The 27,928-nt window shown below is 42.4% G+C and overlaps 1 protein-coding gene and 1 long non-coding RNA gene across 3 annotated transcripts; one reads left to right on the forward strand and one right to left on the reverse strand.

The window, feature by feature from the left end:
• Window positions 1-17,346: 17,346 nt before the first annotated feature.
• LOC104612195 (cyclin-P3-1-like) lies at window positions 17,347-24,548 on the forward strand. Of its 2 annotated transcripts, none has more exons than XR_737787.3 (2): window positions 17,347-17,951; window positions 24,134-24,274. XR_737787.3 is itself a non-coding variant. In XM_010279549.3 (2 exons), exons 1-2 carry the CDS (start codon window positions 21,180-21,182, stop codon window positions 24,396-24,398), a joined length of 666 nt encoding a protein of 221 aa, XP_010277851.1. In that variant the 3' UTR covers window positions 24,399-24,548. The 2 variants fall into 2 exon arrangements, 1 of the variants encoding a protein (XP_010277851.1); XM_010279549.3 differs by lacking the exon at window positions 17,347-17,951 and adding an exon at window positions 21,180-21,580 and having other exon boundaries at window positions 24,134-24,548.
• LOC148800822 (uncharacterized) lies at window positions 21,173-24,126 on the reverse strand. Its single transcript, XR_016068557.1, has 3 exons — window positions 21,722-24,126; window positions 21,395-21,597; window positions 21,173-21,312 (listed from the first exon to the last, which is right to left on the reverse strand). It is a non-coding gene; the product is annotated as an uncharacterized LOC148800822 (long non-coding RNA).
• Window positions 24,549-27,928: the final 3,380 nt, after the last annotated feature.

The following is a 27,928-nucleotide window of genomic DNA, read 5'->3' on the forward strand; positions in this document are numbered from 1 at the left end:
CTTTTAGCTCTCAGCTTTCTCTCCCAGTTACTAACTTAAGCATCGGAATGTTCCCGCCGGGTGAGCTCCCCGGGATCCCTTCATCTTCTTCTTCACAGGTGCTTCGTCCGCCGCCAGCTAGGAGCGCAACCACTTCCAGCTAGGAGTGACCAGGTCGTGCATCATCAATTGGCATCCTCTGTGGGAAACGCTTCGAAAAGCCTTCTTCCACCAAACTATGCAACTTCGGTTTCCATGGCTTCCTCTAGCAATGTCGGACGCAGCACAGAAAATGAGTGCCATCGGGGAGCAACTTCAGGCCCCAGCAGTTTGTATTGGACAGTTCACTGTCCCCATCTCTGCGGATGGGGTTCCTACTTTGAATGTGCCTCAGATAATGGCACCTGTGAATGCTCCACTCCCCTCCACAGTAGGAGCAACTTTCGCCGAACCCTCCATTGTTCCTCCGGTGACCGACCAAAACCAGCTTGAAGACCTGGTGCACTGCATGCGAGCTATGCAGGCCCAAATGCAACAATTTCAACAGTTTCAGTTGTATCAACAGCAAGTGTTGCACCAAGTTTATCAGCACCAGTATCAACAGCAGTTTCCACCGCTGCCCCAAAACTAGCAACAAGTTCCTCCTCGACACCCCACTGCGCAGCAGGCCAAGCCCCGCATCACCTCGGCCTTCGTAGTTCAAGATCCTGCTCGTTGAGAACCAGTTCGAAGTCCTAGCTGTGGATTATAGATAGGGCCCTTCGGTCCACAACCATCAGCAACAGTCCAAGCCCCTTCCCGGGCTTACCGTGCCCGATAACACAGAGGCCAGCAGCACTAATGCAGAGCCAACGAAGCAGCGGAGACGTCATCGAGCTCGCCGAGCTACAGCCCAGCGCCTGCCTGAACTCCCCAAAGAAGAGGCGAGCTTAGGAGCAGTGAAGACCACCCCGCTCCTCTCTATACCATCTCCTCTATTTCCCCGAGCTCCTGGTCGTCCCAATGCCCAAAGACTTCAAGGTACCTTCCCTAGACAAATACGATGGATCATTCGACCCGAATGATCATGTAGATGCTTTTCAGTCACAGATGCACTTAGTCGGGGCAAGTGAGCCCTACATGTGTGTAGCCTTCCCCACCACCTTCAAGGGAGTAGCTCGCACGTGGTACAAGAACCTCGCGCCCAGGTCAATCAAAAGTTAGGCGCAGCTCGTGCAGGTTTTCACCTCCCACTTTGTCTCCAACAAGAGATGCCCGAGGACACAAGAAAGCCTCCTCGGCATAGTCCAGAGGGAAGGGGAGTCCATCCGCAACTACATCAAAAGATTCAATGATGCATGTTTGTAGATACCTGACTTGGACCCTGCGGTGAGGGTCACAGCAGCCAAGAGAGGCATAACGCACAAGGAGTTCAAGTGGCACGTGGTTGTCAACAGACCTAAGGATGTGACTGAATTTCTCAAGCTCACGGACCAGTTCATCGGAATGGAGGAGGAGATGAACCAGAAAGGTGAGAACCCACCCGAGAAGAGGAAAAGAGAAGGTGAGTCCACGACCCACGGGGACAGCAAGAATAAGAAAGATCAAGCTCGGGGAGGAAGGCCAGATCAGTCTTTCCGAGCTCCTCCAGCCGAAAGGACGAACTACACGCCATTGAACGCAAAGCGAGCTGAGATCCTCATGGCGATCAAGGACGCGTCGTACATGAAGTGGCCACCTCGGCTGAGAAGAGATCCAAATGTTAGAAATAAGAACTTGTATTGTCATTTTCATAAATATCACCGTCATAGTACCGAAAGTTGTAAAAACCTTCACGATGAGATAGAAGAACTCACCCGTCGCGGATATTTAAGAAATTTTGTACAAAATGATAATAAAACAGGACGATAGGGGGAGCAAGGTAGATATGCTCCCGAGTCCAGCAGCAGACAAGGTGAGCAGCCGCAGAGGCCGCCCCCCGAAGAGAGGCCAGTTCGGGGGACAATCCACATGATCACTGGCGGGTCGATCGTCGCGGGCTACACCTCAGCTGCAGCCAGGACCTCGGCCCACGAGGTCGAAAGAGAAGGGCAGAATCCCCCAAAGCGACCGAGGATGGAAGAACCGATTTTCTTCATCGAAGACGACGCATGTGGAGTCCACTACCCTCATGACGACGCGCTCGTCGTGAAGATAAGAATCAACGATTTTGAGGTGAAGCATGTTCTCGTCGACTCCGACAGCTCATCAGACATCCTCTTCAAAGTAGCATTTGACAAGCTTCAACTTTAGGAAAGCGACCTCATGCCCACGAGCACTCCCTTGGTGGGCTTAAGCGGAGAGGAAGTCAGGCCCTTGGGGAGGGTTTCCGTACCTGTGGAGGTTGGCACCTGGCCCAGCATAGTGAGGCTCAACCACAACTTTTTGGTGGTCGCAACTCCCTCCCTGTACAACGCCATAATAGGTCGGCCCATCACCCATGCTCTACGTGCGGTGGTCTCCACCTATTATTTGGCCATGAAGTTCCCCACGGACTTCAGAGTTGGGGTAGCGCGCGAGGCGATCAGCTCGAGTCTCGCAAGTGCTATGTTGCCTCCCTCAAAGGAAAAGCCAAGGTAGCAGATGACCTCAAGCTGGAGCGACCTGTGGAGAGCACTATGAAGAGCAAGTTGCACCCGTAGAAGGGACGGTTTCTGTGCCTACTTCAACAGAGGACCCAGCTCGGACCCTCCAGATCGACGCTTCGGTAGAGGAGCCCTTGCGATTTTAGCTGGTAAGTTTCTTATTTCAAAATTTAGATATTTTTGCATGGTCCGCAGCCGAGATGCCCGGCATAGACCCTAAAATCATCACTCACAAACTGAACATTGATCCTGTAGTTAGGCCCGCTAGACAGAAGAAATGCAACCTAGCCCCGGAGCGTTGGAGAGCAGTTGACGAGGAGGTCGGGAAGCTCCTCGCAGCCAATTTTATCAGAGAAGTCCATTACCCGAGCTGGGTAGCCAACCCCGTTCTGGTAAAAAAGGCTAACGGTAAATGGTGCATGTGCGTCGATTATACCAACCTGAACTGAGCTTGCCCGAAGGACTGCTTTCCACTCCCCAAGATTGACCTTTTGGTGGACGCGACCTCAGGGCATGAGTTGTTGAGTTTCTTAGACGCCTATTCGGGCTACAACCAGATCAGAATGGACCCTACCGACTAAGAAAAAATGGCCATCATAACCGAGCTCAGCCTGTACTGCTACAAAGTCATGCCCTTCGGACTGAAAAATGTCGGGGCAACATTTTAGAGACTTGTAAACTAACTGTTTGAGCCGTTGATTGGCAAAAAAGTAGAGTGTTATGTAGATGACATGATCGTCAAAACCCAATTTTCAAGCGAATTAATAAAAGATTTGCACTCTGTTTTTGAAATTTTGCGCAAGTTTAATATGAAGTTAAACCCGAACAAGTGCGTTTTTGGTGTCACCTCGAGTAAATTCCTAGGTTACATCGTTAACCGACGTTGTATTGAGGCCAACCCTGATAAAATTAAGGCCATCTTAGATATGAGACCACCCCAGAAATTGAAGGAGGTTCAGAGGTTGAATGGCCGAATAGCCGCTCTGAGCCGCTTCATGTCTAAATCGGCAGATCACTACCTGCCTCTCTTTAAGGCAATTAAGAGAAGCAGACTTCGAATGGACCGAAGGGTGCCAGCTCGCTTTTGACGAGCTCAAAAGGTACCTCGCTAGTATCCCGATGTTAACCCGACCTGAGGAGGGAGACATTTTGGAGCTGTACCTCTCCGTGAGTGACAAGGTAATCAGCTCAGTACTGACAAAAGTAGTAGATCGGGTCCAATGATCCATCTACTATGTTAGCAAAGTGTTGCAGGAAGCAGAGACGAGGTATCCTGAGATCGAAAAGTTGGCGTACGCGCTAATTGTTGCAGCTCAGAAACTGCGGCCGTACTTCCAAGCTCATACAATCGTCGTCCTCACCAATAAGCCTCTGAGGCAAGTCTTGCTCAAGCCCGAGGTCTCTAGTAGATTGACGAAGCGGGCAATCGAACTCAGCGAGTATGACATCCAGTACAAACTGTGATCTGCCATTAAGGCCCAAGCCTTAGCTGACTTTGTCGCAGAATGCACTTTCAGCACCGAGGTCCTTGAGTTGGCTGAGCCCGAGCACAGTGAGGCTCCAACTAGTGCGGCCTCTCTTCTGGTTAGACCGAAACCGACCTAGGATGAGGAGCCCTGGATCCTCCATGTGGATGGCTCGTTAAATCAGCAGGGTAGTGGGGCTGGAATCGTTCTGTATGGGCCAAGCAGTGTGAAATTGGAGTATGCGCTATACTTCGATTTCATTGTATCCAACAATGAAGCGGAGTACGAGGCATTGATAGTCGGGTTGTCCTTAGCAAGCGAAGTAAAAGCTAAGCATATCGTTATCTGCAGCGACTCCCAGCTCGTGGTCAACCAGGTCACTGACGAATACGAAGCTCGCGAGCCAACCATGGTCGCCTACTTAGCCAAAGTCAGAGAAGCACTGCTCAACTTCCAGTCCTACTTCATCAAGCAGATCCCGAGATCCGAGAACGTTGAGGCCGACGCCCTATCTCGATTAACCAACACAAGCGACAACACCATGAGAACCGTGTACATAGAGAACTTGCCTCAGCCTAGCATTCTTAGGGGGGCAGAGGAGGTCACTCCTGTCGTACAAGCATAGTCGAGCTGGATTGACCCACTCGCGATCTACCTACTACACGGGACCCTCCCTGCAGATCGTAATGCTGCTAGAAGGGTAGAGTGCCAGGCAACCAAATACGTCATAATAGACGGGCGGCTGCACCGAAGATCTTACACGCTCCCTTATCTACGCTGCTTACGACCCTCTGAAGCCGAGCTCATGCTCCGCAACACTCATGAGGGCTTGTGTGGCGGACACTTGGGGGCAGGGCCCTCGCCCAGAAAACAAAGGAGGTTCTTAGTGGTAGCAGTTGATTATTTCACTAAGTGGGTGGAGGTCGAACCTCTCGCAACGATCACAACGCGGAATGTGTAGAACTTCTTGTGGAAGAACATAGTTTTCCATTTCAGACTACCCCGAGTACTCATCTCTGATAACAGCAAGCAGTTCGAGGACATTAAATTCCAGAACTAGTGCAAAGATATGGGAATACAACAAAATTTTACCTTGGTAGCACACCCTCAAGCAAATGGCCAAGCGGAGGTCACAAACAGAGCCATTCTCCGTGGACTGAAGGCACGCCTAGACCGAGCTAAGGGACTGTGGGTAGACGAGCTGCCGAGTGTACTATGGGCTTATCGAACCACGGTGAAGACTGCAACAAGCGAGACCCCCTTCAACCTCACTTACGGCACCGAGGCAGTCATCCCAGCCGATATCGAGGTTCCCACGCTACGTCTGGAAGTGTACGATGACGAAGCAAATGGGGACGAGCTACGCACCAACCTCGACCTACTTGACGAGGTACGGGACCTAGCGTACATTAGGACCGCGACCTACCAGCAGAGAGTAGCTCGGTACTATAACGCCAGGGTCAAGAAGCGGAACCTCCGCGTCGGAGACCTGGTTCTTCATAAAGTCATGGTACCTGAGCCCGGTGTTGGTAAGCTCGGGCCAAATTGGTAAGGCCAAAGTGGGTGCTCGGGAAGAAACGTATGAGTTCGAAACCCTAGAAGAGAAGCAGATACTTCGGGCATGGAATATTGTCAACCTAAGGCAATATTACCTGTAATTATCGAACTCTAGAGGAGTGGACCATGAGTTGCTCCCTTAGCCTAAGGGCCAAAACTCTGAGCTAAGGACCTCGGCGTCCAATCGCCTCTTCGGCATGGGCGAACTCTAGAAGAGTGGACCATAAGTCGCTCTCTCAGCCTAAGGGCCAAAACGCCGAGCTAAGGACCTTGGTGCCCAGTCGCCTCCTCGGCATGGGCAAACTCTAGAAGAGTGGACCATAAGTCGCTCCTTCAGCCTAAGGGCCAAAACGCCGAGCTAAGGACCTCGGTGCCCAGTCGCCTCTTCGGCATGGGCGAACTCTAGAAGAGTGGACCATAAGTCGCTCCCTCAGCCTAAGGGCCAAAACGCCGAGCTAAGGACCTCGGTGCCCAGTCACCTCTTCGGCATGGGCGAACTCCAGAAGAGTGGACTATAAGTCGCTCCCTCAGCCTAAGGGCCAAAGCGCTGAGCTAAAGAATGACCTCGGCACTATAAGTCCAATCGCCTCTTCGGCATGGGCAAACTCTAGGAGAGTGGACTATAAGTCGCTCCCCCAGCCTAAGGGCCAAAGCGTCGAGCTAAAGAAAGACCTCGGTACTATAAGTCCAATCGCCTCTTCGGCATGGGCGAACTCTAGGAGAGTGGACTATAAGTCACTCCCCCAGCCTAAGGGCTAAATCACCGAGCTAACAAAAGACCTCGACACCACATAAGACCTAGTCGCCTCGTCGACATAGGCTAAGTACTTTTAATGCCTAAGGCGCAGGCAGCTCGGGTGTGAACCCTATGATGCATAGCCCGCATACAACGGGTTGAACCCGTTAGGGACAACCGACGTCAACTTAAGTAACCCAGGTGCAGACAGGTCGGGCATATACCCTACTATGTCACTCACCTTGGTGTACATCATAGAATCACCCCAAGTACTGGGAGACAGTTCGGGGTGACGACAGTTAAGAAACCCCTATTTCGGGTATTTAGCTCGATAGCTTAACAGCTCGGGGTAAAATGATCACTTCGGTAGATAAGGTAAATTACACGAACACTTAGCGAAAAGTGGACTTTCATTACAAAGATATTTCATTACAAGAAGTTTGTTACAAAAGAAGAAAGAAAAAACTAAGCTCATAGGCTCAAAGTACAAGGACCGTTCAAACTACTTGGGGAACTTCTCGCTCGGAGCCTCCACAGAAGTGCCGACCTGATCGGTGGCAGTGGCCTCTTCAACGTCATCATCCTCCTCCTTAGAGTCCGGGTCTTCGACGGCTTCGCGGGCTATCTCTCCTGTGATTCGTGAGGTGGTGATGGCGCTTACGTCGAGCTGCGGAAACTCGCGCTTTATCAGCCACCGACTGAGCTTGAAGCCTTTGCGGTAGGCCTCCACCATCACCCCGTCGAACTCCTCCGACTTGATGTAGTCTTGGATGGCCTTGACCTTGGCCTCCTCCATAGCGCCTAGAAGGATATCAGTTCGCTCCTTGACATCGGCTTCGATGTTCTCTACTTGGCGCTTCAGAGTCCCCTTATCCGACTTAAGGTTCTTCACCTTGCGCAACAATTCCTCCTTCTTGCGCAGCAACTCCTCCTTCTTGCGCTGCCACTCCTCCTTCTCTGACATCAACGACGTAACTAGCTCTTTCTGACCTAGCACATCGCCCTCCAGCTGGTGGATTTGGCCGTGAGCTAGCTTCAGAATGGAGTGAGTTGCGTGGGCTGAGTCTTCGGCAGCCAAAGCTCTTTTCAAGTGCCTCTCAGATTGGAGAGTCAGGGCGTGCACGACAGAGTTCACCTGCCAAGAGAATGCTAGTTAGCACCAGTAAGGAAACAATTGTAGAAGTTTGAAGTATAACGAGACTTACCACCATAGAGTGGGTAGCTGCCCGAGATCTGAGCTAAGAAGACGATAGCTCGGCCCATTCGGAGACCTCCTCGGCATACACAACCCCTTTGCTCTTCTGAAGGCTGTGCTGCGGGTTCAAGATGCTCCGAGCTGTTCCTTCGCTCCCTGAGGTAGTGATGGGCACGAGAGCAGGCTCTGTAGTGGTCTCGGGAGCGGGCTTCGTAGTTGTCTCAGGAGCAGGCTCCGCAATCGTCTCGGGCTCCCGAGGTGGGAGGTTCTCTGACCCCTCCAAGTCAATCACCGGAGGAGCTACAGCAGGCTGTTCGGGCTCTGGAGTAGGAGCCCGTGGAGATTCAATGCGAGCTCTCTTTGCAGCTCGCTTCTTTCTCCCCTTCATTTTTCCAAAGAGTTTCTCTGCACTAAGTCGCTCCATAGGACCCGCAATAGAGTTCGACGTCAGTAATGCTACCAAGAAGTAGAAGCTGGCTACCAAAGAAAAATACTAACTCTAAACAAGGAAACCTACTAGGACTCAGACCGACCTCAATGAGCTTGTTCTCGGCGACGAAGTCCTTGTAGTCGAAGCCGAGCTCTGCCCAAGACTGGAGCGTCTCCCTTGTATCACGGTCCAACGTAATGCCGGAGTCCTGAATGGCCACCCTCCAGTGAGTAGGGAAGGGCCATCCCGCAGGGTTCCGAACTACAAAATAATCCCATTTCCAGGCCGAGATTTTATTGGGGAGGTCATGTATCAACTTGTAGCCTGGGCGAGGGGACATGTAGTAAGTCCGCCTGTGCTCGGGGAGAACGCTAGAAGCATTCTTCTTTATGGAAAGTATGGAGGTGAAAATGTCAAGGTCAAGAGGCAGGGCGTAGTCGAAGCAAAGGGAGATGGTACCGACCACGTTCCAAATGGAGTTCGGGTGGAGCTGGTCTATAGTGACGTTGAAGTGATTTAACACTTCAATAATTAGGGGGTGTAGTGGAAGGCGGAGTCCGACCACGAGCTATTCCCCGAAAATCACAATCTCATTGCGACCGTGTTCCCAAGGGAAGTCGCCCGCAGGAAGGTGGTAGGTATACTCCCTAGGAAGGTTATACCGAGCTATCAGGCTCCTAAGCTTGTCTACCGTCATGGTAGAAGGACCGAACTTGTCTGGCATCCGACCTCGATTAGAGGTGGATGCCGGGTTACCCGAGGTCTCCCACACCTTGTAGGTGGAATGTGCCTCGGAGGCACCTACTTGAGCCGAGGTACCCACCTCGGGCTCATCTAAAAGATTGTTGAAGCTATGGTCTGACATAGCTACAAACTAAGGGAAGCTAACTACGAAACTGAAAAGACTGGAACCGAACTAAAGAGGAGAGGCTAAGGAGACTCACCAAGGGAAGATGACCGAACTAGGAAGAATGGCGGATTAGAAAACCCGAGCTGAAGAGCTTAGCCGCGACCTCAAGACGAGCGTTAGTGAACTTATGGCAGAGAAAATGATTGGGGTCCCCCCTATTTATAGCCGCTATGTCCGAGATTCAAAGGTTGAGATTAAGACGATCTAACGGCTCTCAAGAAAACTGGTTGCGCGACCCCCGAGGTGAAATCAGTTTAGCGCATTTTTTGACGTCCGTGGAGTCTATAGATCGCGTGAAGTCCGCGCGTGAACTGCACGCGACCCGTGTTATCTTTGATTGAGCCGAGCAATGAACTGGTCTGACCGATGAACTATTTGACTGGATGGCCTAGACTTCGAGCCAAATCCACCTGTCACGTCGTGAACTCCCCACACCAGGTCAGGACCCCTGGCTCTGGGAGTGGGGGGCAATTGATGGAGGGTGATCTAGCCCGACCTCATCATGAGGAGACACGTGGACATGACTCAACATAAGCAACAACTCAGCACGACCAGTCTGCCAAGATCCAGCGTGGCAGCTCGCTATGAGATGACACTCCGATTACCCCGAGCTAAGGTTCTTCCAAGTCAGGAATATCCCGAGCTGAAGGCACTTCGGGTTGAGCTCGGGAGCCTCCTAAGTTAGAATAAATTTACTCCTGCCCAAACCTAAGTAGGCCACCTCGGGTAGAAGCACCTCGATACGACACCTACAGCTTGGCACAGGGTAGCTCGCGGAAGAGCAGCTCGACGTATCAAAGGAAGATCTCTTGTCTGACAACCGTACCTGCCAAACCTGGAGACCTGCACCCATGTCTCTCGCCAGGCGGCGTCGTGCCTGCCAGTCCTGAGAGGTGTCCCTTGTCTGGCAGGGCCGTACTCTGCAACGGTTACCTGTGCCCACCAGCTCAGCCCTGGCAAGTAAAGGCCGTAGCAGAGAATCAGAGGCAGTTATGCCAGATCTGTCAGGACACCGCTATATAAGAGCTCCGACCCCCAAAGAGCAAGGGTATTGCAACTTGCGTGATCTGCACTCTATCCCTTTTATTTTTCTCTGCAACTCTCTCTTTCAGCTCTCAGCTTTCTCTCCCAGTTACTAACTTAAGCATCGGAGTGTTTCCACCGGATGAGCTCCCCAGGATCCCTTCATCTTCTTCTTCACAGGTGCTTCATCCGCCGCCAAATAGGAGCGCAGCCACTTCTAGCTAGGAGTGACTAGGTCGCGCATCATCAATTATCATGATTCATGGATCTCCTACAAACTCAAAACTTGAAACTGCATTACCTTTTGCAATACATGAGACAAAAAAATGGATAAAGTAAATAGGAATTATAGCGGGTTCCCTACATCGCAGCCTGACACTTGTCCTCATCAGGGCAGCCTAAGGAAGTAAAATATTTTAGAATTTCTGAGTTAATAACTACCGAGGGAATATTTTAGAATTCTTATCCATGCACGTAGCGAACCCTCCCTTTGCCTATAAATAATAGGGTTCATGACATGAAAGAACACCTCCTCATCCTTTCATTCATCCAACAATTATCTCATTCGGTCTTTCATTACCTTTGCTCAGATTTAAGTCCTCTTATGAGCTTTCCAACCCTAGCATAACCTCGTCTTTTATTCCCTAAGATTTCCATTTTCTAGCCCTATAAACTAGTTTCACTCTGACGCTATTGATGTTATTGTTCTCCCTGGCATCTTATTCACTCTCACCAGAACTTAGACTACTTTCACAATGTCCTTCCTACACTCTTATTCTCACAAAACCAAATGGGCCCTTAGCTAAGTTGGTAAGGACTCTCATTGATTCTAGCAAAGACTTGGAAGCTAGGGCATGGGTAGAGGGATGGGCTACCCCTTATGTAGCCTCATGACTAATAAAAGTAAAAAAAAAAAAAAAGAGAGAAAGAGAAGATCCATGCTAACCTTGGAGAGACCACATTAACCTTTGTATTGAATTTAAATAACCAAAGAAATATAAAATGGCATACGTTGTGTGGTTAAAAGCACATGGCTTTGAACTACACCACAATCCATAAGGTGTTATATAACATGTTGAGATTGTATTCTCAACAAAATTTTAATTTAAAGGGCATATTTTGGTTATTTATTATATTATGGTATATGGCAATCATTTAACTTTATTGTAGCATGAATCATGGTTGTAAAAAACGACTCAGAAACAGAACCGTTATGGCCACCAGTTTCTGGGTCAACAGTTTGACCATTTAGTTTGAATGGACAACCCATTATGATAAAAAATTAAAAAACAAAAAATAGTCAAAAACTGTTGAACAGGTCGATGGGTCAACCACCAGGGTCAATGCATTGTTGACTTTTTTAATGGGTTTTCGTTAGGGATTAGGTTTGGGGTAAAGCGGAACCGGTTGCCTGGATGGTTTCTAGGCCGAATGGTCCGATTGTCTGAGTCAACGACGGTTCAAAAACCATGGCATGAATAGAACTAAGAGATTTTACAATGAATAGAAATTGCCGGTATCATGTGGATTAGAATCATAAAGCTGGTGTTGGGCAGCAAGGTTTTGTTGTGTTACTCATTCTAAAATGAGTCATGGCAAAAATGGATTCTGGATTTCTTGTCCATGAGAACTCTTCCCACGTCTACCCACAACGCATTACCCCCATGAATTGAAAACATCTCCCCCTGCATAATACTATATAGGAGGATAAGATATTCTTTATGTGTGAATGCAATGTTATGTGGATAGAAGAGATCCGAACTCGGCAAAATGTATTTGTTTAAGGGTGCGGATCGTTCCAAAATGAGTTGCGGCTGAAACACAAAATCTCACGCCAGCCCAATCACACCAATATCTAATGTTCCACACCCATCCTCTATGTCATTTTTTATTCCGTGCTTCCCACCCCTATTATTTGTGCTATTTTTATTGATTCTTGTTAACTTTTGTTATTTGATTTATTTTTATTAGATGTACTGAAATTATAATACATATATATCATTATTTTATATATTAGATTTACTTACATTATTTTTTATTATCTTTAAAATATTTTAATAATTATTTTTATTACACTTACTTATATTGTTTTTTATTATATTTATATTTATCTTATAAATTGTAATGCTTTATTTGTATAATTTAATTTAATTTTTTTGATTAATTATAAAATGTGACTCATATAATAGACACATTATAAATATGTGTTGGTGCATGATTAATGGTATCGGTATCAATTTATGTTATATATATGTTATACATTACCATATTCTATTAAGAACATACCATATATATATATAGTATAATATATATATATATACTATATATAATATAGTATATTATATGTGCTTCTAGTATTTTATTATATGTTTATTTATAATGTATTTTATAAATATCAAAAGCTAAAAAACCAACATATCAAACTGGTGAAAAACCAAAGTGATCAACTGATTAATCGATTGCCTTCCATTCGATTTTGGTTCATAATTTTCCAAAAACTGATAATACCAGTTCAGCTTAAAAAAAGCTCATATATAGTTTGATTTACTGAACTAAGGGTGTCAATGGACCGTTTTGGACTGGACCCCATCCAGTCCAAAATCAATTTGGACAGATTGGACGGATCAAAAAGACATAGTGGATTGGACCAATCTGGTCTAAAATATTTATTAGATTGGACTGGACCTGGTCCGTCTGTAATAAATTTATATTGGATTTAGTTGAATTAAGCCAATATCCGGTTCATTAATATAAGATAAGAATATAGGTGTCAATGAACAGGTTTTGGATTGAAACCAATCTAAATTAAAATGAATTTGAACAAATTGGACGGTCCAAACATTGAATTGGACCGATCCAAAATGGTCTAAATTATTCATTGGATTGAATTGGACCTGGTCCATTTGTAGTGGACTCACACTGGACTGAATCGGATTGGACCAAATCCAGTCCAATCGACACCCCTAAACTGAACTGTGAACACCCCTAATACTAATGCATGTATCCAGGGTAATTTTGACCAAATCAAACTTTCCACGCATCCAAAACCCTCTGTTGTCACTTCCTCGTTCAAGTGGTTCAACCACCTGGTTCAATCGAAGTCTATTATCAATGCTCCTCTCTACCACCATGTTTTCCCAATCAAAAATATAAAAGAAAATAGAGTTTTTGAGGAGTTAGACTGAAACTTCCACAAATTTCTTTGTTTTCATGTTGAAAAAAGTTTGGCTGTTTGTAAGAAGCTACATACACAACATGAACGTGACTCCACATTTTAAATATTGATTACAGTTTGACTGTCCGATTCGAATGGACAGCCCATTTTAATAAAAAATTAAAAATAATTTAAAAATAAAAAACAGTCAAAAACTGTTGAACAGGTCAATAATTCAATCGTCCAAATTAGTGGGTCGCTGATCAATTCAATGATTTTTGGCCAAAAATCAAATTTGAAGTAAAATGGAATCGATTGCTTGAACGATCCAACCATCCGAATCAATTATGGTTCGAATACATTGATACAAAGATAACCTCAATTCTTCCACCAAAAAAAAAAGCCTCCTTTTCCATCTCTAACCAATAAATATGCAAAAAAAAAAAACAACATATTCATTTAATTTATGAATAATGATTAACCATTTTGAGTGGATTGCAAGAAAAGTACTTATATTTCTTCCAAGTTCCATCCACCCGATGTCCTTACTCACATAATGTGGGCATCTCCCTCCGGTGGGTATATGCTGGACCCCTCATTTATCTCTTTGGTTGGACTGAAATTGATGTGTAATGGGCAAAAATGGCTGACATGGACATTTTCCTTCCACCATTGCCTAGATTCCACTTTGCAACTCTGTTGTACCAATCGTACGTTGAGGTTATGTTTGATTTGTTAAATGGAAAAATTTTAAGGCATTTTGCTTATTTTAGGCATATTTGCTTTTCTTTATATATTTCCTTGGTGAAGTTTGACCTGCCATCCATCACTCATGTCATCAAAATTCAAGCCATTCAGGTAGGTACACCAATATTCTTTTATTTTCTTTCTTTTTTATTGTGTGTTATTTTGTCATGATAAACACTTGTATGATAAAATAGTTAAGTAGTTTTTTATTCTATATAATGAAAAAATGGAGATCAAATCAGCCCCTCAAAAAATTGTCCCCCACAATTTACCAGAGCACATCCCCGTCGTGTATTGGTAATATTGGTAACATTTCTCAATGATAATATAAAAAATGATGATATCATCATTGGGAGATGTTCCCAATACAAGGCAGAGATGTGATGTGGGACATTGTGGGGGGTTGATTTGAACTTGAAAAAATGATTCAATGTGATCATTGATGGGTGTACATTGGGGTAGTGGACCTCACGATAGTTCCTCTAGGGATGTCACTGGATTGGGTTAAACGATAAATCTAACTTATCAGGTACATTTAGGTTTAGGGTTTGGGTAAGGATTTTGACTCATTAACCCAAATTGGATTCGGGTTTTGATTGATCCATCCCATCAGGTCATGATACCCCTATAATATATGACTTTTTTTATTTACTTCTAATTCTATAGTCTTAAAGTTTATGATTTCTTTTTGTGTTGATTTTATTTTTTCTTATTTTTTAATGAAAAAATGACACCTCAGAACCCATAACACTAGTTCCAACTTAAATTAGGGATTATTCTGTATTGTGGTTGGAAAAGGCTCATCTCAAAATGAGTTTACATCTGCAGCCCACAGCACATCTCGGCCTTGTATTGGGAATATCTCCCGAAACAAGTATAGGTCGGGATGTACTGTGAGGTAGGGGTGATCATTTCAGCCTGGCTCGGAAATTCTGGACTTGGGCTTGGGTTTTGTGTTCAGGCCCGGCCCGGGCCCAGGCCCACATCAGTATCGCAAATTTTAGGGTTGGGCTCGGGCTTAATACTTCAAGCCCGACCCGGCCCGCATATATTCAAACTTACACATTTTGTGTATAATGTATACATTATATTATTATTATATATATAAATATTATAACATGATATGTATAATTTATGTTATATGTAATATTTTATATTATATAATGTATAAAATAAGTTTATATGCATGTTATGTTATTTAATATATAGATATATAATGTTTTATGTATGAGTGACATTGGCCTGGAATTAGGCCCGACCTAGCCCGGGCCTGTATAGACCTGGACAAGGGCTTATGTTTCAGGCCCGGAACCCTGGGCCGGTCTTGGCCCAGGCCTAAGCTATAACCCTTATCATAAGTGCAAAGCCCGGCCCATGATCACCCCTACTATAAAGTATTGTAGGGCGCAGATGTGAACTATCTCAAAACACACCACACTAGCATGGTGCATTCTAGAATAAGGTGGTTAGAAAAGGCTCGTATCAAAATGCACCATGCATTCTGTAGGCTGTAGGGTGGTGTGTTCTAGGGCAAGTCATAATAAAAAATATATTCTACACTATAGTGAGAAGCTGGAATAACAGATAAACATAGAGGAGGGGTGTGGTGCCTTTGGGAACATGAGGAATTAGCATGGCTGGACTGGCACGGGATTTTGCATTCCAAAACCAGGTATAGTTCGTTCTGGAATGAGCCACACCCCTACAAGAACGTGCTTTGTTGTGGCTTGTTCCAGAATAGGTTGAAATACGCCAAAATGTATTGAATGTTGTGTTAATGGCTTTAGATTTTCAAAACCCGACCCATTAACATCCCTAATTTCTGGTGTCGGAACTGTACCTCGGCGTATCTTGCTTGCCACACGAACATTGACGTGGCCTAAAAACTAAGCCACATCCTCGTCCGAGCCGACAATGTAAAACACTACATGTTGGAACCTATGGTCACGCCCCCAATGAAAACCCCAGATGGAAGTGGGGCACATGGCAAACAATGAACCACCCATGCCAAGGAGTGTGGGAACTGTCCGAGAACCTTGGGCAATGCCACACGTCCCTAAAAGCAGTGGCAGAGTTAAGAATTTTCTTTTGGGGGGGGGGGGGTCAAGTTTAACAAAAAAATGAGATAGAGAGTAGAGGAGGTAGAGTTGGGAGTTGGAGGTGTTAGAAAGTGATCCTCTGCATTTTAGTTAAAGTTTTGGAGGCCAAGGACCCCACCAATATACTTGGCTCCGCCCTTACCTGGAAGTGAGGAGCACAGTGACACTCTCTGGTGGGCATTTAAGCGAATGACTCATGAGATATTCCCTTCTTCCACACTCTCAACATTCTAGTCCTCTCACTTTTTTGTTCTCTTGCTCTTTAGCACTGCTCGGTTACGACCAGTTCATCTTAATTCTTTAGTAGCTCAGCCTAGCTGCCCTTCCCAACTCTTACTGACTTGAGCATCAGGGTGCCTTTCCTTAGAGAATCTCATCGGGGTCTGTGACTCAACTTACTCGCTGGTCATTCGGTGTCTAACACTTCATCCTATTCACCTCCTTCAGCATAGCTCTTCCAACAATCCCAGTTTGGTTCTTCCAACTCAGCAGGACTTATATCTATTCCTCGTCCACATCAGTTCGGACAACATCACCTGCCTATCATTGAATTGGGGCCATGTGCCTTGAGTTTTAATGTGTTGCTTTCTATAAGATGGAATCAGGTGAAGTGATAAATCCAACTTGACTTGGAGTTGTTTGAGCCTTAATTGGGGATTTGGTTGAGGGGCAACTCATGGCAAACTTGACCCGTTGACATTATTACTGCAATTTTGGCCGGGTTAGCCTGAACCCAACGTAGGGTTGGGTTGAAGTTTAAAAGCAAGTTAAAGACTTAAACATGTATCTTTGGAGTCTAAGAAATAAATAGATTTGGCAAAAGAAAGTAGAGAAATCAACCCAACCCAAAATTAATCCAAGTGTAACCTAAACCCAACCCAAAATTTTAGGGTTGGATTTAATTTGACCTCAACCTGACCTAACCCAGCCCGATTTGCACTTGACATCATGGTTTTTAAAACCGGTTCAGAAGCCGAATTGGTCAGGGGTCCGGTTACCGGGTTGAACAGTCCAACCATTCGACCCGAACGGTTGTCCTGTTCTAACAAAGAATAAAAAATTTAGAAAAAAATAAAAAAATAAAAACCGGTCAAAACCGTTCGAACGGTTAACTGCCCGGGTCAGCGGTTAGCTGACCAAAATCAACGGTTTTGGGAAAAACCAGAACTGATCACCTGACCAGTTCCCGGTTTTCCGGTCCGACCATCCGGTCCGGTCCGGTTTTGAAAACCATGCTTGACATAGTAAATATTGAAATCTTCGTAAATATGACATTTGCTGAGTAACTGGATTTTCAAGTCGGATTTGATAAGAGGTCAACCCATTACCCATGCGGCCCAACCCATTGAAACAATAGTATTTGAAATTTTTCTAAACACAGGCACGTAGCCTTTTTTTTTTTGTACTTAACACAACACACACTAAACACACTAGCTAAATAGATTTTTCAGTTTTTAGAAAACCGTGATCTGAAATTGAACCAAAAGAGAGAGGCAAACAGAGACAACTAAACCCGGGAGCTGGGAGGTGGCTCCCCTTTCTTGTTTCCCGGTTCCTCACTTGAATATGTCTATTACTCGTGAATCGTGATCGTGATTCGTGAATTTGAACTTTTATTCATTAACGGCGTAGATCCGGATTTTTTGTAAATATATACGCTAGAATGCGCTGTGGATGCTGGATATGAAGCTCATCTGCAACGCAGGATCCAGTGATGGATGGATGCGGATTGTCATTGTGCAGCTGTGTAGGTCCCGCCCTCTTCGAAGGATGAAAAGTTTCTCCCCACTTAACAATGGAACCGCCGATAGGAGCTTCCATGTGAAGCAATAAATCCTCCTTGATAACGAAACCAAAGCAAACGTGCAGAGGAATAAAGTAGAGATAGAAAACTCTCTCTGTTTGTTTGTGGGTCGAAATCTCTCTCTCTGGTTCGGGCAAGGGAATGATGACACTTCAATGACTTGTTCTGTCTTTGGAGTATCTTCTTCGTGCCCGATGCTCATGTAGAAGGAAACAGAGGCTTTAGAGATCTCTCAGGAAGCTGTACCTGTAAGACCTTCTTCTAAATATCTTTCTATTTTCTGTTCCTTTAATTTGGGGGTGGGGTTGGGGGGTGGCTACGTTTTGTTTCCAATGTGATTGAAATGTCAGATACGTGATACGGTCTGCAGTTTATTTTTGGTCATTTGGGTTTTATTTTTTGTTCTTGATTTCCCATCCGGTTTTATGTTTCTGTTGTAACTTATATTCTTTACTCTGATTTGTTCATCCTTTTCCTTATGTGCTCGTGTTGAATTTGGAGCTTTTGCTTCTTAGTTGGTCGCGTGCTGTATACGATTTTCTGAATGGGTGTTTGATTTTGGTTAATTTGCTTCATTGAACTTACTTTTGTCCGTTGATTTTCTGTATTTCCTTTTGATTTTTTTTCTAGGTGGTTCTGTTTTTTACTATTTGTGCTTGTTGATGTGCTTATTAGCTTGAATTTGACTGCCACTACATCACATTCATCAGTCATAACGACTTACAATCATCTTCTTCTTAGGAAGACGGGTCCAAGAGATTTCTTAGGAAGATGGAGTTATATAGTCGATCTAGATTTTTTTCCCTTCATTTCTTTTTTCATCCCATCTTCTAACAAGTAAAGCAGGTAAAATGAGATTAGTATTTACCAGAAGCAGCAATGACGGAGCAGAATAAATGTATGATAAGCCCTATGAAGTAAGCAGAAGGGCCATTGCCCAATGATGGTGCTGGCCAACCTGGGTCTTAGGAGAGAAGACTGGATACAGAACAATGATGAAAAAAAAGTGAAAAAGAAATGAAGATTTATGGTGCCAATGGAGGAACCACACCTTCAGAAATAATGCAGTTTGATTTTATTGCCAAACAATCAACAGTCTGCAACTCCCTGTTGTTTTACTGGACCATGCATAGATGACCCACTAGATTTTCTTGGCACCCTAATTCCTTTTTTACCACTAGGTGATTCCCTTGGTGAGATAATCAAATGACCAAAGCTGTCAAAAACAGGGGTTTGGGTTTGATTAGCTGTCCAGATCACTGGTTCAAGGGCCAAAGTTGAAAACACTTCTTACTAGCTGCAGTTCCTATCTAGTGCTTCTATATTTCCATGTTGAGCAAAATAATATACAATGCTAAGTTGAATACGGAATCATCCCAGCCAAATGCCAACTACATCTGCATGCCTTCAAAATAATTGCCAATACAAATTTGTAGTTTTGTACTTACTATTAATCATCTCATCTTGGGAGAAAGAGATATTATGAGCAAATGCTACTTTTGTCATAAAGGCAGGGAATTAGCGGCCTACTTATTGCTTTTGTGCCCATATTCTTATAAAATATCAAGTAGTTTGAAAGAGAATGGGTAGCAGCAAAATGTCCCTGATTCAGGCAAGGCCACTTAAAAGGCTTCTCCAAGAGAGGTTAATCCTTTGGTGTCTCACTATTTTTGCAATCTCACTCCCTTAGGTTTTTTAAACACAAGCCAACCATTTATGAAAACAGTTGCCTTTTTTTTTTTTCTGGGCATCAATTCCAAAGGATTTTGAAGGTCTACTTTTTTGTATAGAGTGGTGCAACCTCATATACCAATCTTCGGATAATGCGTAATGTACATGATTCACACACCACACACCATGTCAGCCTTGTAAATCTTTTGATACTGTTAATAAGAATACTCAAACTAAAGGAAAAAAAAGAGCTATTCCTACAGAACTATCTTCGGGCATGTTACAACCATCTGAGAAAAGTAAAATTCTTTGTGACTCATAATGGTTGCAGCTAGAGAATTCAATCTCAATAAATTTCTTCCAGAAATTTTTAACCACGAACATTTCCTTCTTTTTGTCATGGAAAATCAAGGCATTGTCCAAATAACTAGTTGCGCAAAACCCAGAAACAACGGATTCAAATGGCACAAGAAAAACAAAGTAAATAAAGATACTGAGAAGCAAGAGAAGGGAAGATGAAGAATGGAGGACACAGATTTATGTTGTCCGGCCTTTGGCCTATGTCAACAGGTGATGGAGGAACAAAAATCCACTAAAGAAAACAATAATGGAGAGTACAAGGTTGAGCAGTCTCTCTCTCTCTCTCTCACACACACACACACACACACACACACACCCCAAAACCCTAAACCCCAATATACCTGAACTCCAAACTTTGTCTCTTTCACACTCTGTTCGCATGCTGATACAATGAGATACATATTTTGAGAAAACCATACAAGTATAATTCAGGCCCATAAACACAAAACAGGTCTGGTCCATAAATTTTCCCTTTGGGTTCTTCTCCAGCAAAAATTGCCAGGTTGAGTCATGGAGTGGGCCACAAACTGGAATTCAACGCACAAGTCAACACTATTTTACAATTTGGAACATCTCATCAATTAATTCTTGTTCATGGTTTTCAAGGTGCCAAGGAAAACCTAGGCAACAGAGGGCCCTTGTTACCTAGGCGATGAGTTTTTTATAATAAAAAACATAAATCCTGGGGTAGTTCCCTAGGTTTTATAGTAGTCAGCAGTATTCTTTGACTAATAATTACCATAATCCTTATGAAAAATCAAGTAAATCTTATTTAAAAAATGTGGAAACTCAACATATTTATGAGAAGTAAAGGAAGAAAGATAAGAAAACATAGAAATATAGGGGCTGAGCCCTTGTTTTTACCCTAGGAGAAGGAGTAATAATAATAATATAAGAATTGTTATTAATATAACAACAACAACAACAACAAAAATAATGATGATGATGATAATGATAATGATAATGCCAGGGGCACCTTGTCACCTAGGTGCCACCTTGAGAACTATACTCTTGTTTTTTATTTCTCTCCTTGTCAGTTTTCTATTCAATAAAGACATAGAGAAATTCATGCCCAATTAGGGCAAATCTCTGTTTCACCCTTAAAGTTACAGGTGCAAAATCCACACTTAAATTGCCTGAAAGAAAGAGAAAAGTAATATTAAGTTTTTTTTTTTGTGAATAAAGTAAATAAAGTTATTAAAATTGGTTTAAGAAGATTTTTTTTAATAGTGGATTTAGGAGTATTGTCTAGTGTACAACTGTACATCCAATGTCACAACTAAACATGAGAAGAATAGAAAGGCATAAGCCAAACTGAGAGTATGTCTTTATATTTGAGAATATTCAAGAAGGTTCAAGAAGATTGACCCTAATGGTTCTCTGTTCTTTATTTGTGAGATGCAATATCATGATCATCTGTGTATCCATTGCAGCACAGTTTTGATATGGGAACATTGGCACTTCATACTGAAGATGTTGGCTTAGGGCTTTATTCATCTCTGGGTCTGATTGAATCAGACAAAGGAATTCCAGGAACCCCTCTAGTGTTGCCACTCCTTTCTTCGCTTCTTGAGAGATCTGTTCAAAAGAATGAGAAGTTATTAGATTCCATGAAGAAGAAAGATGCAATCACAATCTTTCATGGCTTAAAAGCACCCACCATGAGTATCCGGAAATACATCGATCGCATCTTCAAGTACTCAGGCTGCACTCCATCTTGCTTTGTTGTCGCATATATATACATGGATAGATTCCTCCAACAGACAGATGTTTACCTCACTTCCCTCAATGTTCACCGACTTCTAATCACTGCTGTGATGTTAGCAGTGAAATTCGTTGAGGATGTGTAAGTACTAATTCTCCCTATAGGCAGGTATCTCTTTTGGTTATTCTGTATCGAATTCTAATAAAATAAGATAAAGAATAGATAAAAAGAAGGAAATGAAGAAACAAAGAAACAAAAAAGAAGAAAAGATAAATGATGTACCACATGTACTTCATCCTCAACAAATCCTACACCTGGTGACCAACTCATTGAGTCTGACCTTTTAATAGGAGGTCTTTAATGGGAAATTGCTCAAGAGGTGGAAGGACCTTGGACTTCATAACCTTGGGATCAGTATCTGAGGTCAATGATTAACAGAGAAATTTCATCATCTTCAGCCAATGCCTCAATGAAGAGCTGATGGGTGATTTAATTGTTCATTGATGTTAGCTAGCATATGTAGCATAGGGATATCCATTAATAACTTGGGTAACTAATTTGTTTGGATAATTAATTTCCTAATTTGACATCTCTGTGGGTATGTAACTAGAAAAAACATGGATATATGGTAACTTTATCTGAATTCTACATACATATAGCTTAATAATAAGTATATGATAAAATCATAAATGGCATATCGGGACAGCTCATTACATGATTGTTGTTGATAATAATAATACATCATTTCCTCCTTATGTTGGGAGTTTCTTTACTTCATTGTTGTGGTCCACATATATAATAGAGAAAACTTCATCAAGTACCATGGACATTAGGTCTATAAAATTCCTTTGGCATAGAAATTTGTGCTGGTGCTTTACCAATTACCATAGAGATAACATGACAGAAACTGCTTTCAACAACATCATGTTTTAAGGCTCAGGGAAAACTGTCAACAATATGTGCTGTGACATTCTAGGTTTCATAAAAGAAACACATGTCTCCATTGAGCAATGAATGACCATTCATGGAACTGGCCTTCTATGATGTCATCGAATATGTTTGTTGTCTAAGTACAGTAGAACATGAAATCTGCTCATTTCTTGATTTTTTTTTCTGTATTTGGTGTTATGCCTGAATAGCACAGCACCACACTTAGCCCCCCCCCCCCTCCAAATCTGGTGGTGGCGAGATTCGAATTCCCATCTCTGCTGGGACGAACCAACTACCATACCAACTGAGCCACCCCTCAGTTGGCTTTGTTTTGCTATTATGGGTCTTTATTTTTGTACAGAAACATGTATACATTGTACATACAACACTGTTTTCTATTTCCTCAATAAAATTATACTTTTATGATCAAAGAAAGAAAGAAAGAAACCTGTTTGTCTCTGGTTGTTGAGCCAAAGAAAACTCTTATGAAAGACAAAGTTAATTAGAAATAAAAGGGAACATATGAAAGAAATCTGTTTGTGTTGATTTTTGCAACCATGTGACAGTATATTCAATTTGTTTGAGTTAGAATTTACCTTGTGAACATATGAAATAGTGTCTGAGTTACAACGCTTCTTTTTCTCATTTAATTGTGGTTTTGGCTAAGATCAAGTGTCTTTAAAGATTAAAAATATTTGTTGACAGTAGATCAAAGAAAAATTTATTGAGACAAAAAAGGAAAAGACAGAACAGCAAGTGGAGGATTTTATTTCTTTCTTTCCAAATCCCCCAGCAAATGACAAAAGTAACAACTGCAGAAAAAAAAATTGCCTTGTTGCTCCCTTGCAGATGTGGTCAATCAGAAGATTTCCCTAAGGATTACTCAGTTGAAATGGTTGAAACTTGAACAATGAAAAGAAGAAACCCCATATAAAGGCCCCTGATTTTCAATGAATGAAGAAATGCCTTGACTTCTGCCTCTCTCAATGCACATGTAGTATAGGCTGGCCATCTTGAAACCTTTCTTCAAATGATCTGCTGTAAGAATACTGTCCAAGGCAACAAACAGTGCAAATGCTTCCATCCTTGGAGGAAATAAAATTTCCCCAAATTCCTCTAATATCCAAATTCTCCACTTGGTTCCAAATAATTGCATTGTAATAGGATCTTCTTTATCAGTCTGGACTCGTAAATGGACTGTGTGCCCTAAATTCTGTGTTGTATTGATAGGAACTATGAATTTTTGTAAAATTTTACTGATGTTTGCAATTCTAACTTGTTCTTTTGAATCTTTTAAAAGATGGTTTGGATTGAATAAACTAATAGCCATAAGCAGTGACATATACTAGCCACCTACTGCTGATTAAAAAGGGGGAAAAAGAATAAGTTCTAGGTTATTATTTCCTGCTTTTGAACTCTGTAGGTATGTTTGGACGAATGAGAAAGACTGAGTCAAGGCGTTTTATTGTACGGAATTGTTTGATGTGATTTTTATTGTGGGGTGGTGCTTGTAGAATTAGTACCACGTTTTCTTTATCTGTTAATAAGAATTGTGCTCCCAATATCAGTTTAGAGAAAAAAAAAGGCTTTGGCAAATGCTGTTGACTGACTTTGCATTGAAAGTGGAAATAGGTCTCCTTTAAAATAAGGCTTCAGTTTTAGCGACACATTTTTTCATTTTTGTTTATACTTTTTCTTTCTGGATTCTGCTCTCTCCTATGATCCAAACCATCTCAAATAACAGACCACTCTGAAACTTGTCAGGTACTACAACAATGCCTATTATGCAAGAGTGGGAGGAATAACTATTGCAGAGATGAACAGGATGGAGATGAAGTTCCTGTTCAGTCTAGAATTTAGACTCCACGTTACCACAGAAACTTTCAAGTCTTACTGTTTGCAGTTGGAGAAAGAAGCTGCTGCAGAGTATAAGATTGAGCGGCCAATCCAGGTCTGTGGATTGAAGGAAAGCTGGCCAAACAAAGATGAGCCAAAATGTGCAACCACGATTGCAAGATACAGTTGCTAGTTATAGCTGTAAGTTTATCATTAATTCATGTTAGAAATAAGGATGTTGAATGGGTTTACATTGTAATCATACGTAACAGGTTGTAGTTACAGTAACAGACTGAGATTTGATTGCTTTTCAATAATCAGTTCGATTGCTTCTTGTGGTTCCCTTCCGAGTCTCCTACCCGAGGTAATCAAATAATAAAGAAAAAAAACTGACCAATGCAGTGTGTTTCAACAGGCTTTGACCTGTAACAAAGAACACATCTACTATGACCAAAGTTACAGCACTCCCTTGCTACTCCCAATGCAACGCGGATACGCCACTGATATTTTAAAAAAAAAATGGAAAACGGGATGCTATTTCCGTCGCTGGCATGTTCATGTTTCATTGGGGGCTTGCAGGCTAGTGCTGAGACCGTCGTTGCCACATATTTGAACTTCTTTACTCTGATGTTGTGTACTAGTCTTGGGAATGGATTGTGTGTGCGCTTTTGCTACTAGGCGGTATTCCTTCACTTGTTGATCACAACACTACACTGGAACTCTCACACCAAAAATAAATATGGGTTCAATTTAATAAATTCTAAAAGTAAGAACCAAGGTTTTCAAAGCATTGTTGACCCAGATGGTTGGACCGTTCAGCTTGAAAAGCATCCAAACAGCCGGCTCTGCTTCACCCTAAAACTGTTCCTGGGCCAAAAAATGTTGACTTGATCAGTGATTCACTGACCCGGGCAGTTGAACCATTGGCCCATCAATCCAAACAACGGTTTTGACTATTTTTTAAATCAGAACGGACCATCTATTTGAACTAGACAGTTGAACCACTGACTCAAAAACCGGTGGCCAAGGTTCCGGTTTTGGATCAGTTTTTAAAACATTGGTAAGAATGATGTAACACCCGAGAAAGAATCAGTCTCGCTTTTGATGTTTAGGCATTCTAGTTGCTTAGACATCATACCTGGGTAAGTTAGAAATGTCCACATGGCCATGAATAGACCTGTTCATGGGCTGGGCCAGGCCGAGTTCAGACTGGGCTTTGTATATGTATCAACAGAATACACTCAGGCCCGAGCCCGAGCCCGACTAGAAATTTAAAAACATTTTTTTTATTTTTTATTCAATAAAAAAATATTTTATTTATATTAAAAACCTTCAAAACTAAAAAATAATAAACATCTCACTATTACTTGAAAAAAAGAAAAGAATAAAGAAAAATATTGTATATATTTTTTATTAAATAAAATATATTATTATTATTTAATATAAGAAGAATGACGGTTCAACCTAGCGTCAAAATTCATAGGCCTAAAGTACAGTTGATGGATAAATTTTACCTAAATAAAACTTATTTTACTATGAGCCCATTAATAAATGCAAAAAGAACATTGTAAGTTAGTCGATGGAAAAGAGATTCCCATTGACCAACTTTCCCAAGCTTATTTACTGATAAATGAACCGGATAAAAATCGGTGGCGCATAACAAGTACTTCAAGCATGATTTCTGTGCCTAAAAAGATTATTTTGCTGAATTAACGAAATTCTCTTGTTCAAAAAAATCTTTTCATTTTCATCCGAACGAAGAAGGATCATTCCGGTCCAGTTTTCAGATCAGATCGGCTGGGCCAGCTGCTGCAGCTGAATCCGTATTTTGTCAGCACAAAGATGTCCTCACACAATACTTCACAGTCGTGTTGTGAGAACAGTCTGAAGACCATTATTGCGAGGATGAAATCCGAATTTTTTGCAGTATCATCATTGAATATGGATTTGATTTGCTCCTCACAAATGAAATATCACTGAATCCAGATTTGCTCCTCAGCTTGTCTCACACCAACCTCAGTTTTTACAGTGCACATTGGAAATATCTCCTGTACTATTATTATGTTCTCAATTCAGGGCCAGTTGAACCTAGAAAATGAGAAAACCATACCGACTGACTGCTTATTCGCTTTGAAAAAGATTCAAACTCAAGTAGTTGAGCAACAAACAATTTTAAATTGGAATCACATGAACGAGAAGGGTGAGATCCATCTTAGACCCGCTAACTTGCAAGAGACAAGGTTCAAAGTATCAATGCGTATCGGTCTGTATCAGTATTTTTTTTAGGTTTTATTTATTTTTTTCAAAATTGGTTCAGAGTTATTGGTTTAAAGCTCGGCTACCATCTAAACCAATGTCTGACCCGATACAACCCCTGGAGGGGCATATCGAGAAGTCATCAACACGATACATATCGTATCGATACTTTGAACCTTGACAAGAAAAAGCCAGTCAAACCCAACTTTATTTGTGGATTAAAACCGGCAATCAGTGGTTCCACAACTTCTGTTATTCGTGCAAGGGACGAAGCTCCATAGCACAAGTAGCGGGATGACGCAAAAGTGTTAATTCTTAAGCTCAACATAGTAGAAGGGGATATGCTATAGGCTGAGATGAAACAAATCACAGCAACTCATTCAAGACCATACCATGATAAAAAAGGATAGCCTTCTTTTTTTTGACATTACTAGATAGCTCACTAGCTCCACATCTTAGTACCACCCCTACAACCTAAATAAATAGGGGCACTGTATGGTGCTGCCGTGCCGAAGTTTGTGCAAATGCTGAGGCAATACTGTTATTGATTATTACCTATCTTAAAATTCTAGACCCTACCCATCTCCTAAACTTCCCAACCTGTACGCACCCCAAACACCCTGCACATGAAAATGCAAAATCCTCTCCAATCTTACCCTCCACACATTCAAAGGTAAGTTGGGTTGGGCTTAAACCCACATCTAATTTCTTATTATTTCTTGTTATATATAAGCAATAAAAAAGTAAAATAACATGAAAAAACAGCAAAATTTCCAATTATTTGATTAATATATGTAAGAAACACATAAACTATCAATTATCATTTACATAAAATTCAAAATATTATTAAATTCAACACCTAATATTTAAAGTTCATATGCTTTCGAACAATATGCGGGTCAGGGAGGGTTGGGTTTAGCCTAATACTATACCCTACCCGAACCCATACGGGCTATAGAATCCCAAAACCCATCCCGCCCTAAAATTGTCATCTTGACAAGATACCACGTTATTGGAGAAAATGCCCACCCAAAAAGAGTGACCGGTCATTAATTTGATTCTGCAGCTGAGTACCACTGTCAATATGCATGCTACGCATGCTACAATGCTTGAATCTCCAATTCAAAACATGTAATCTTTTGTTAACTGGACCCTAACGTGTCACCTCACCTCATCCATCTCCTATGATGAAAATAGCATTGGATGCTATTCACCAATCAAATGGACGGTCAACCTAAATGATCAAGTTCTTTTGAGGGAGAGGGGGCGGCCTGAATCTAGATACGAGAATGTAGATCCATCCAAAGGCTACTTTAATAACAATCCATATCAAGGCTACCTACCTATACATACAATCAGGACTAGGTGGCAAAAAAAAGGCAAGATTTCCTTTTCAACTTTAAAAAGTAAATAAAAAAGCTATAAAGGAAAGAAAAACTAGCGAATAAAAAAGTCTAAACCAAAGAA

This window comes from Nelumbo nucifera, chromosome 4, assembly GCF_055504915.1.
Source record: "Nelumbo nucifera cultivar China Antique chromosome 4, China Antique-T2T, whole genome shotgun sequence".
NCBI classification, from domain to species: Eukaryota; Viridiplantae; Streptophyta; class Magnoliopsida; order Proteales; family Nelumbonaceae; genus Nelumbo; species Nelumbo nucifera.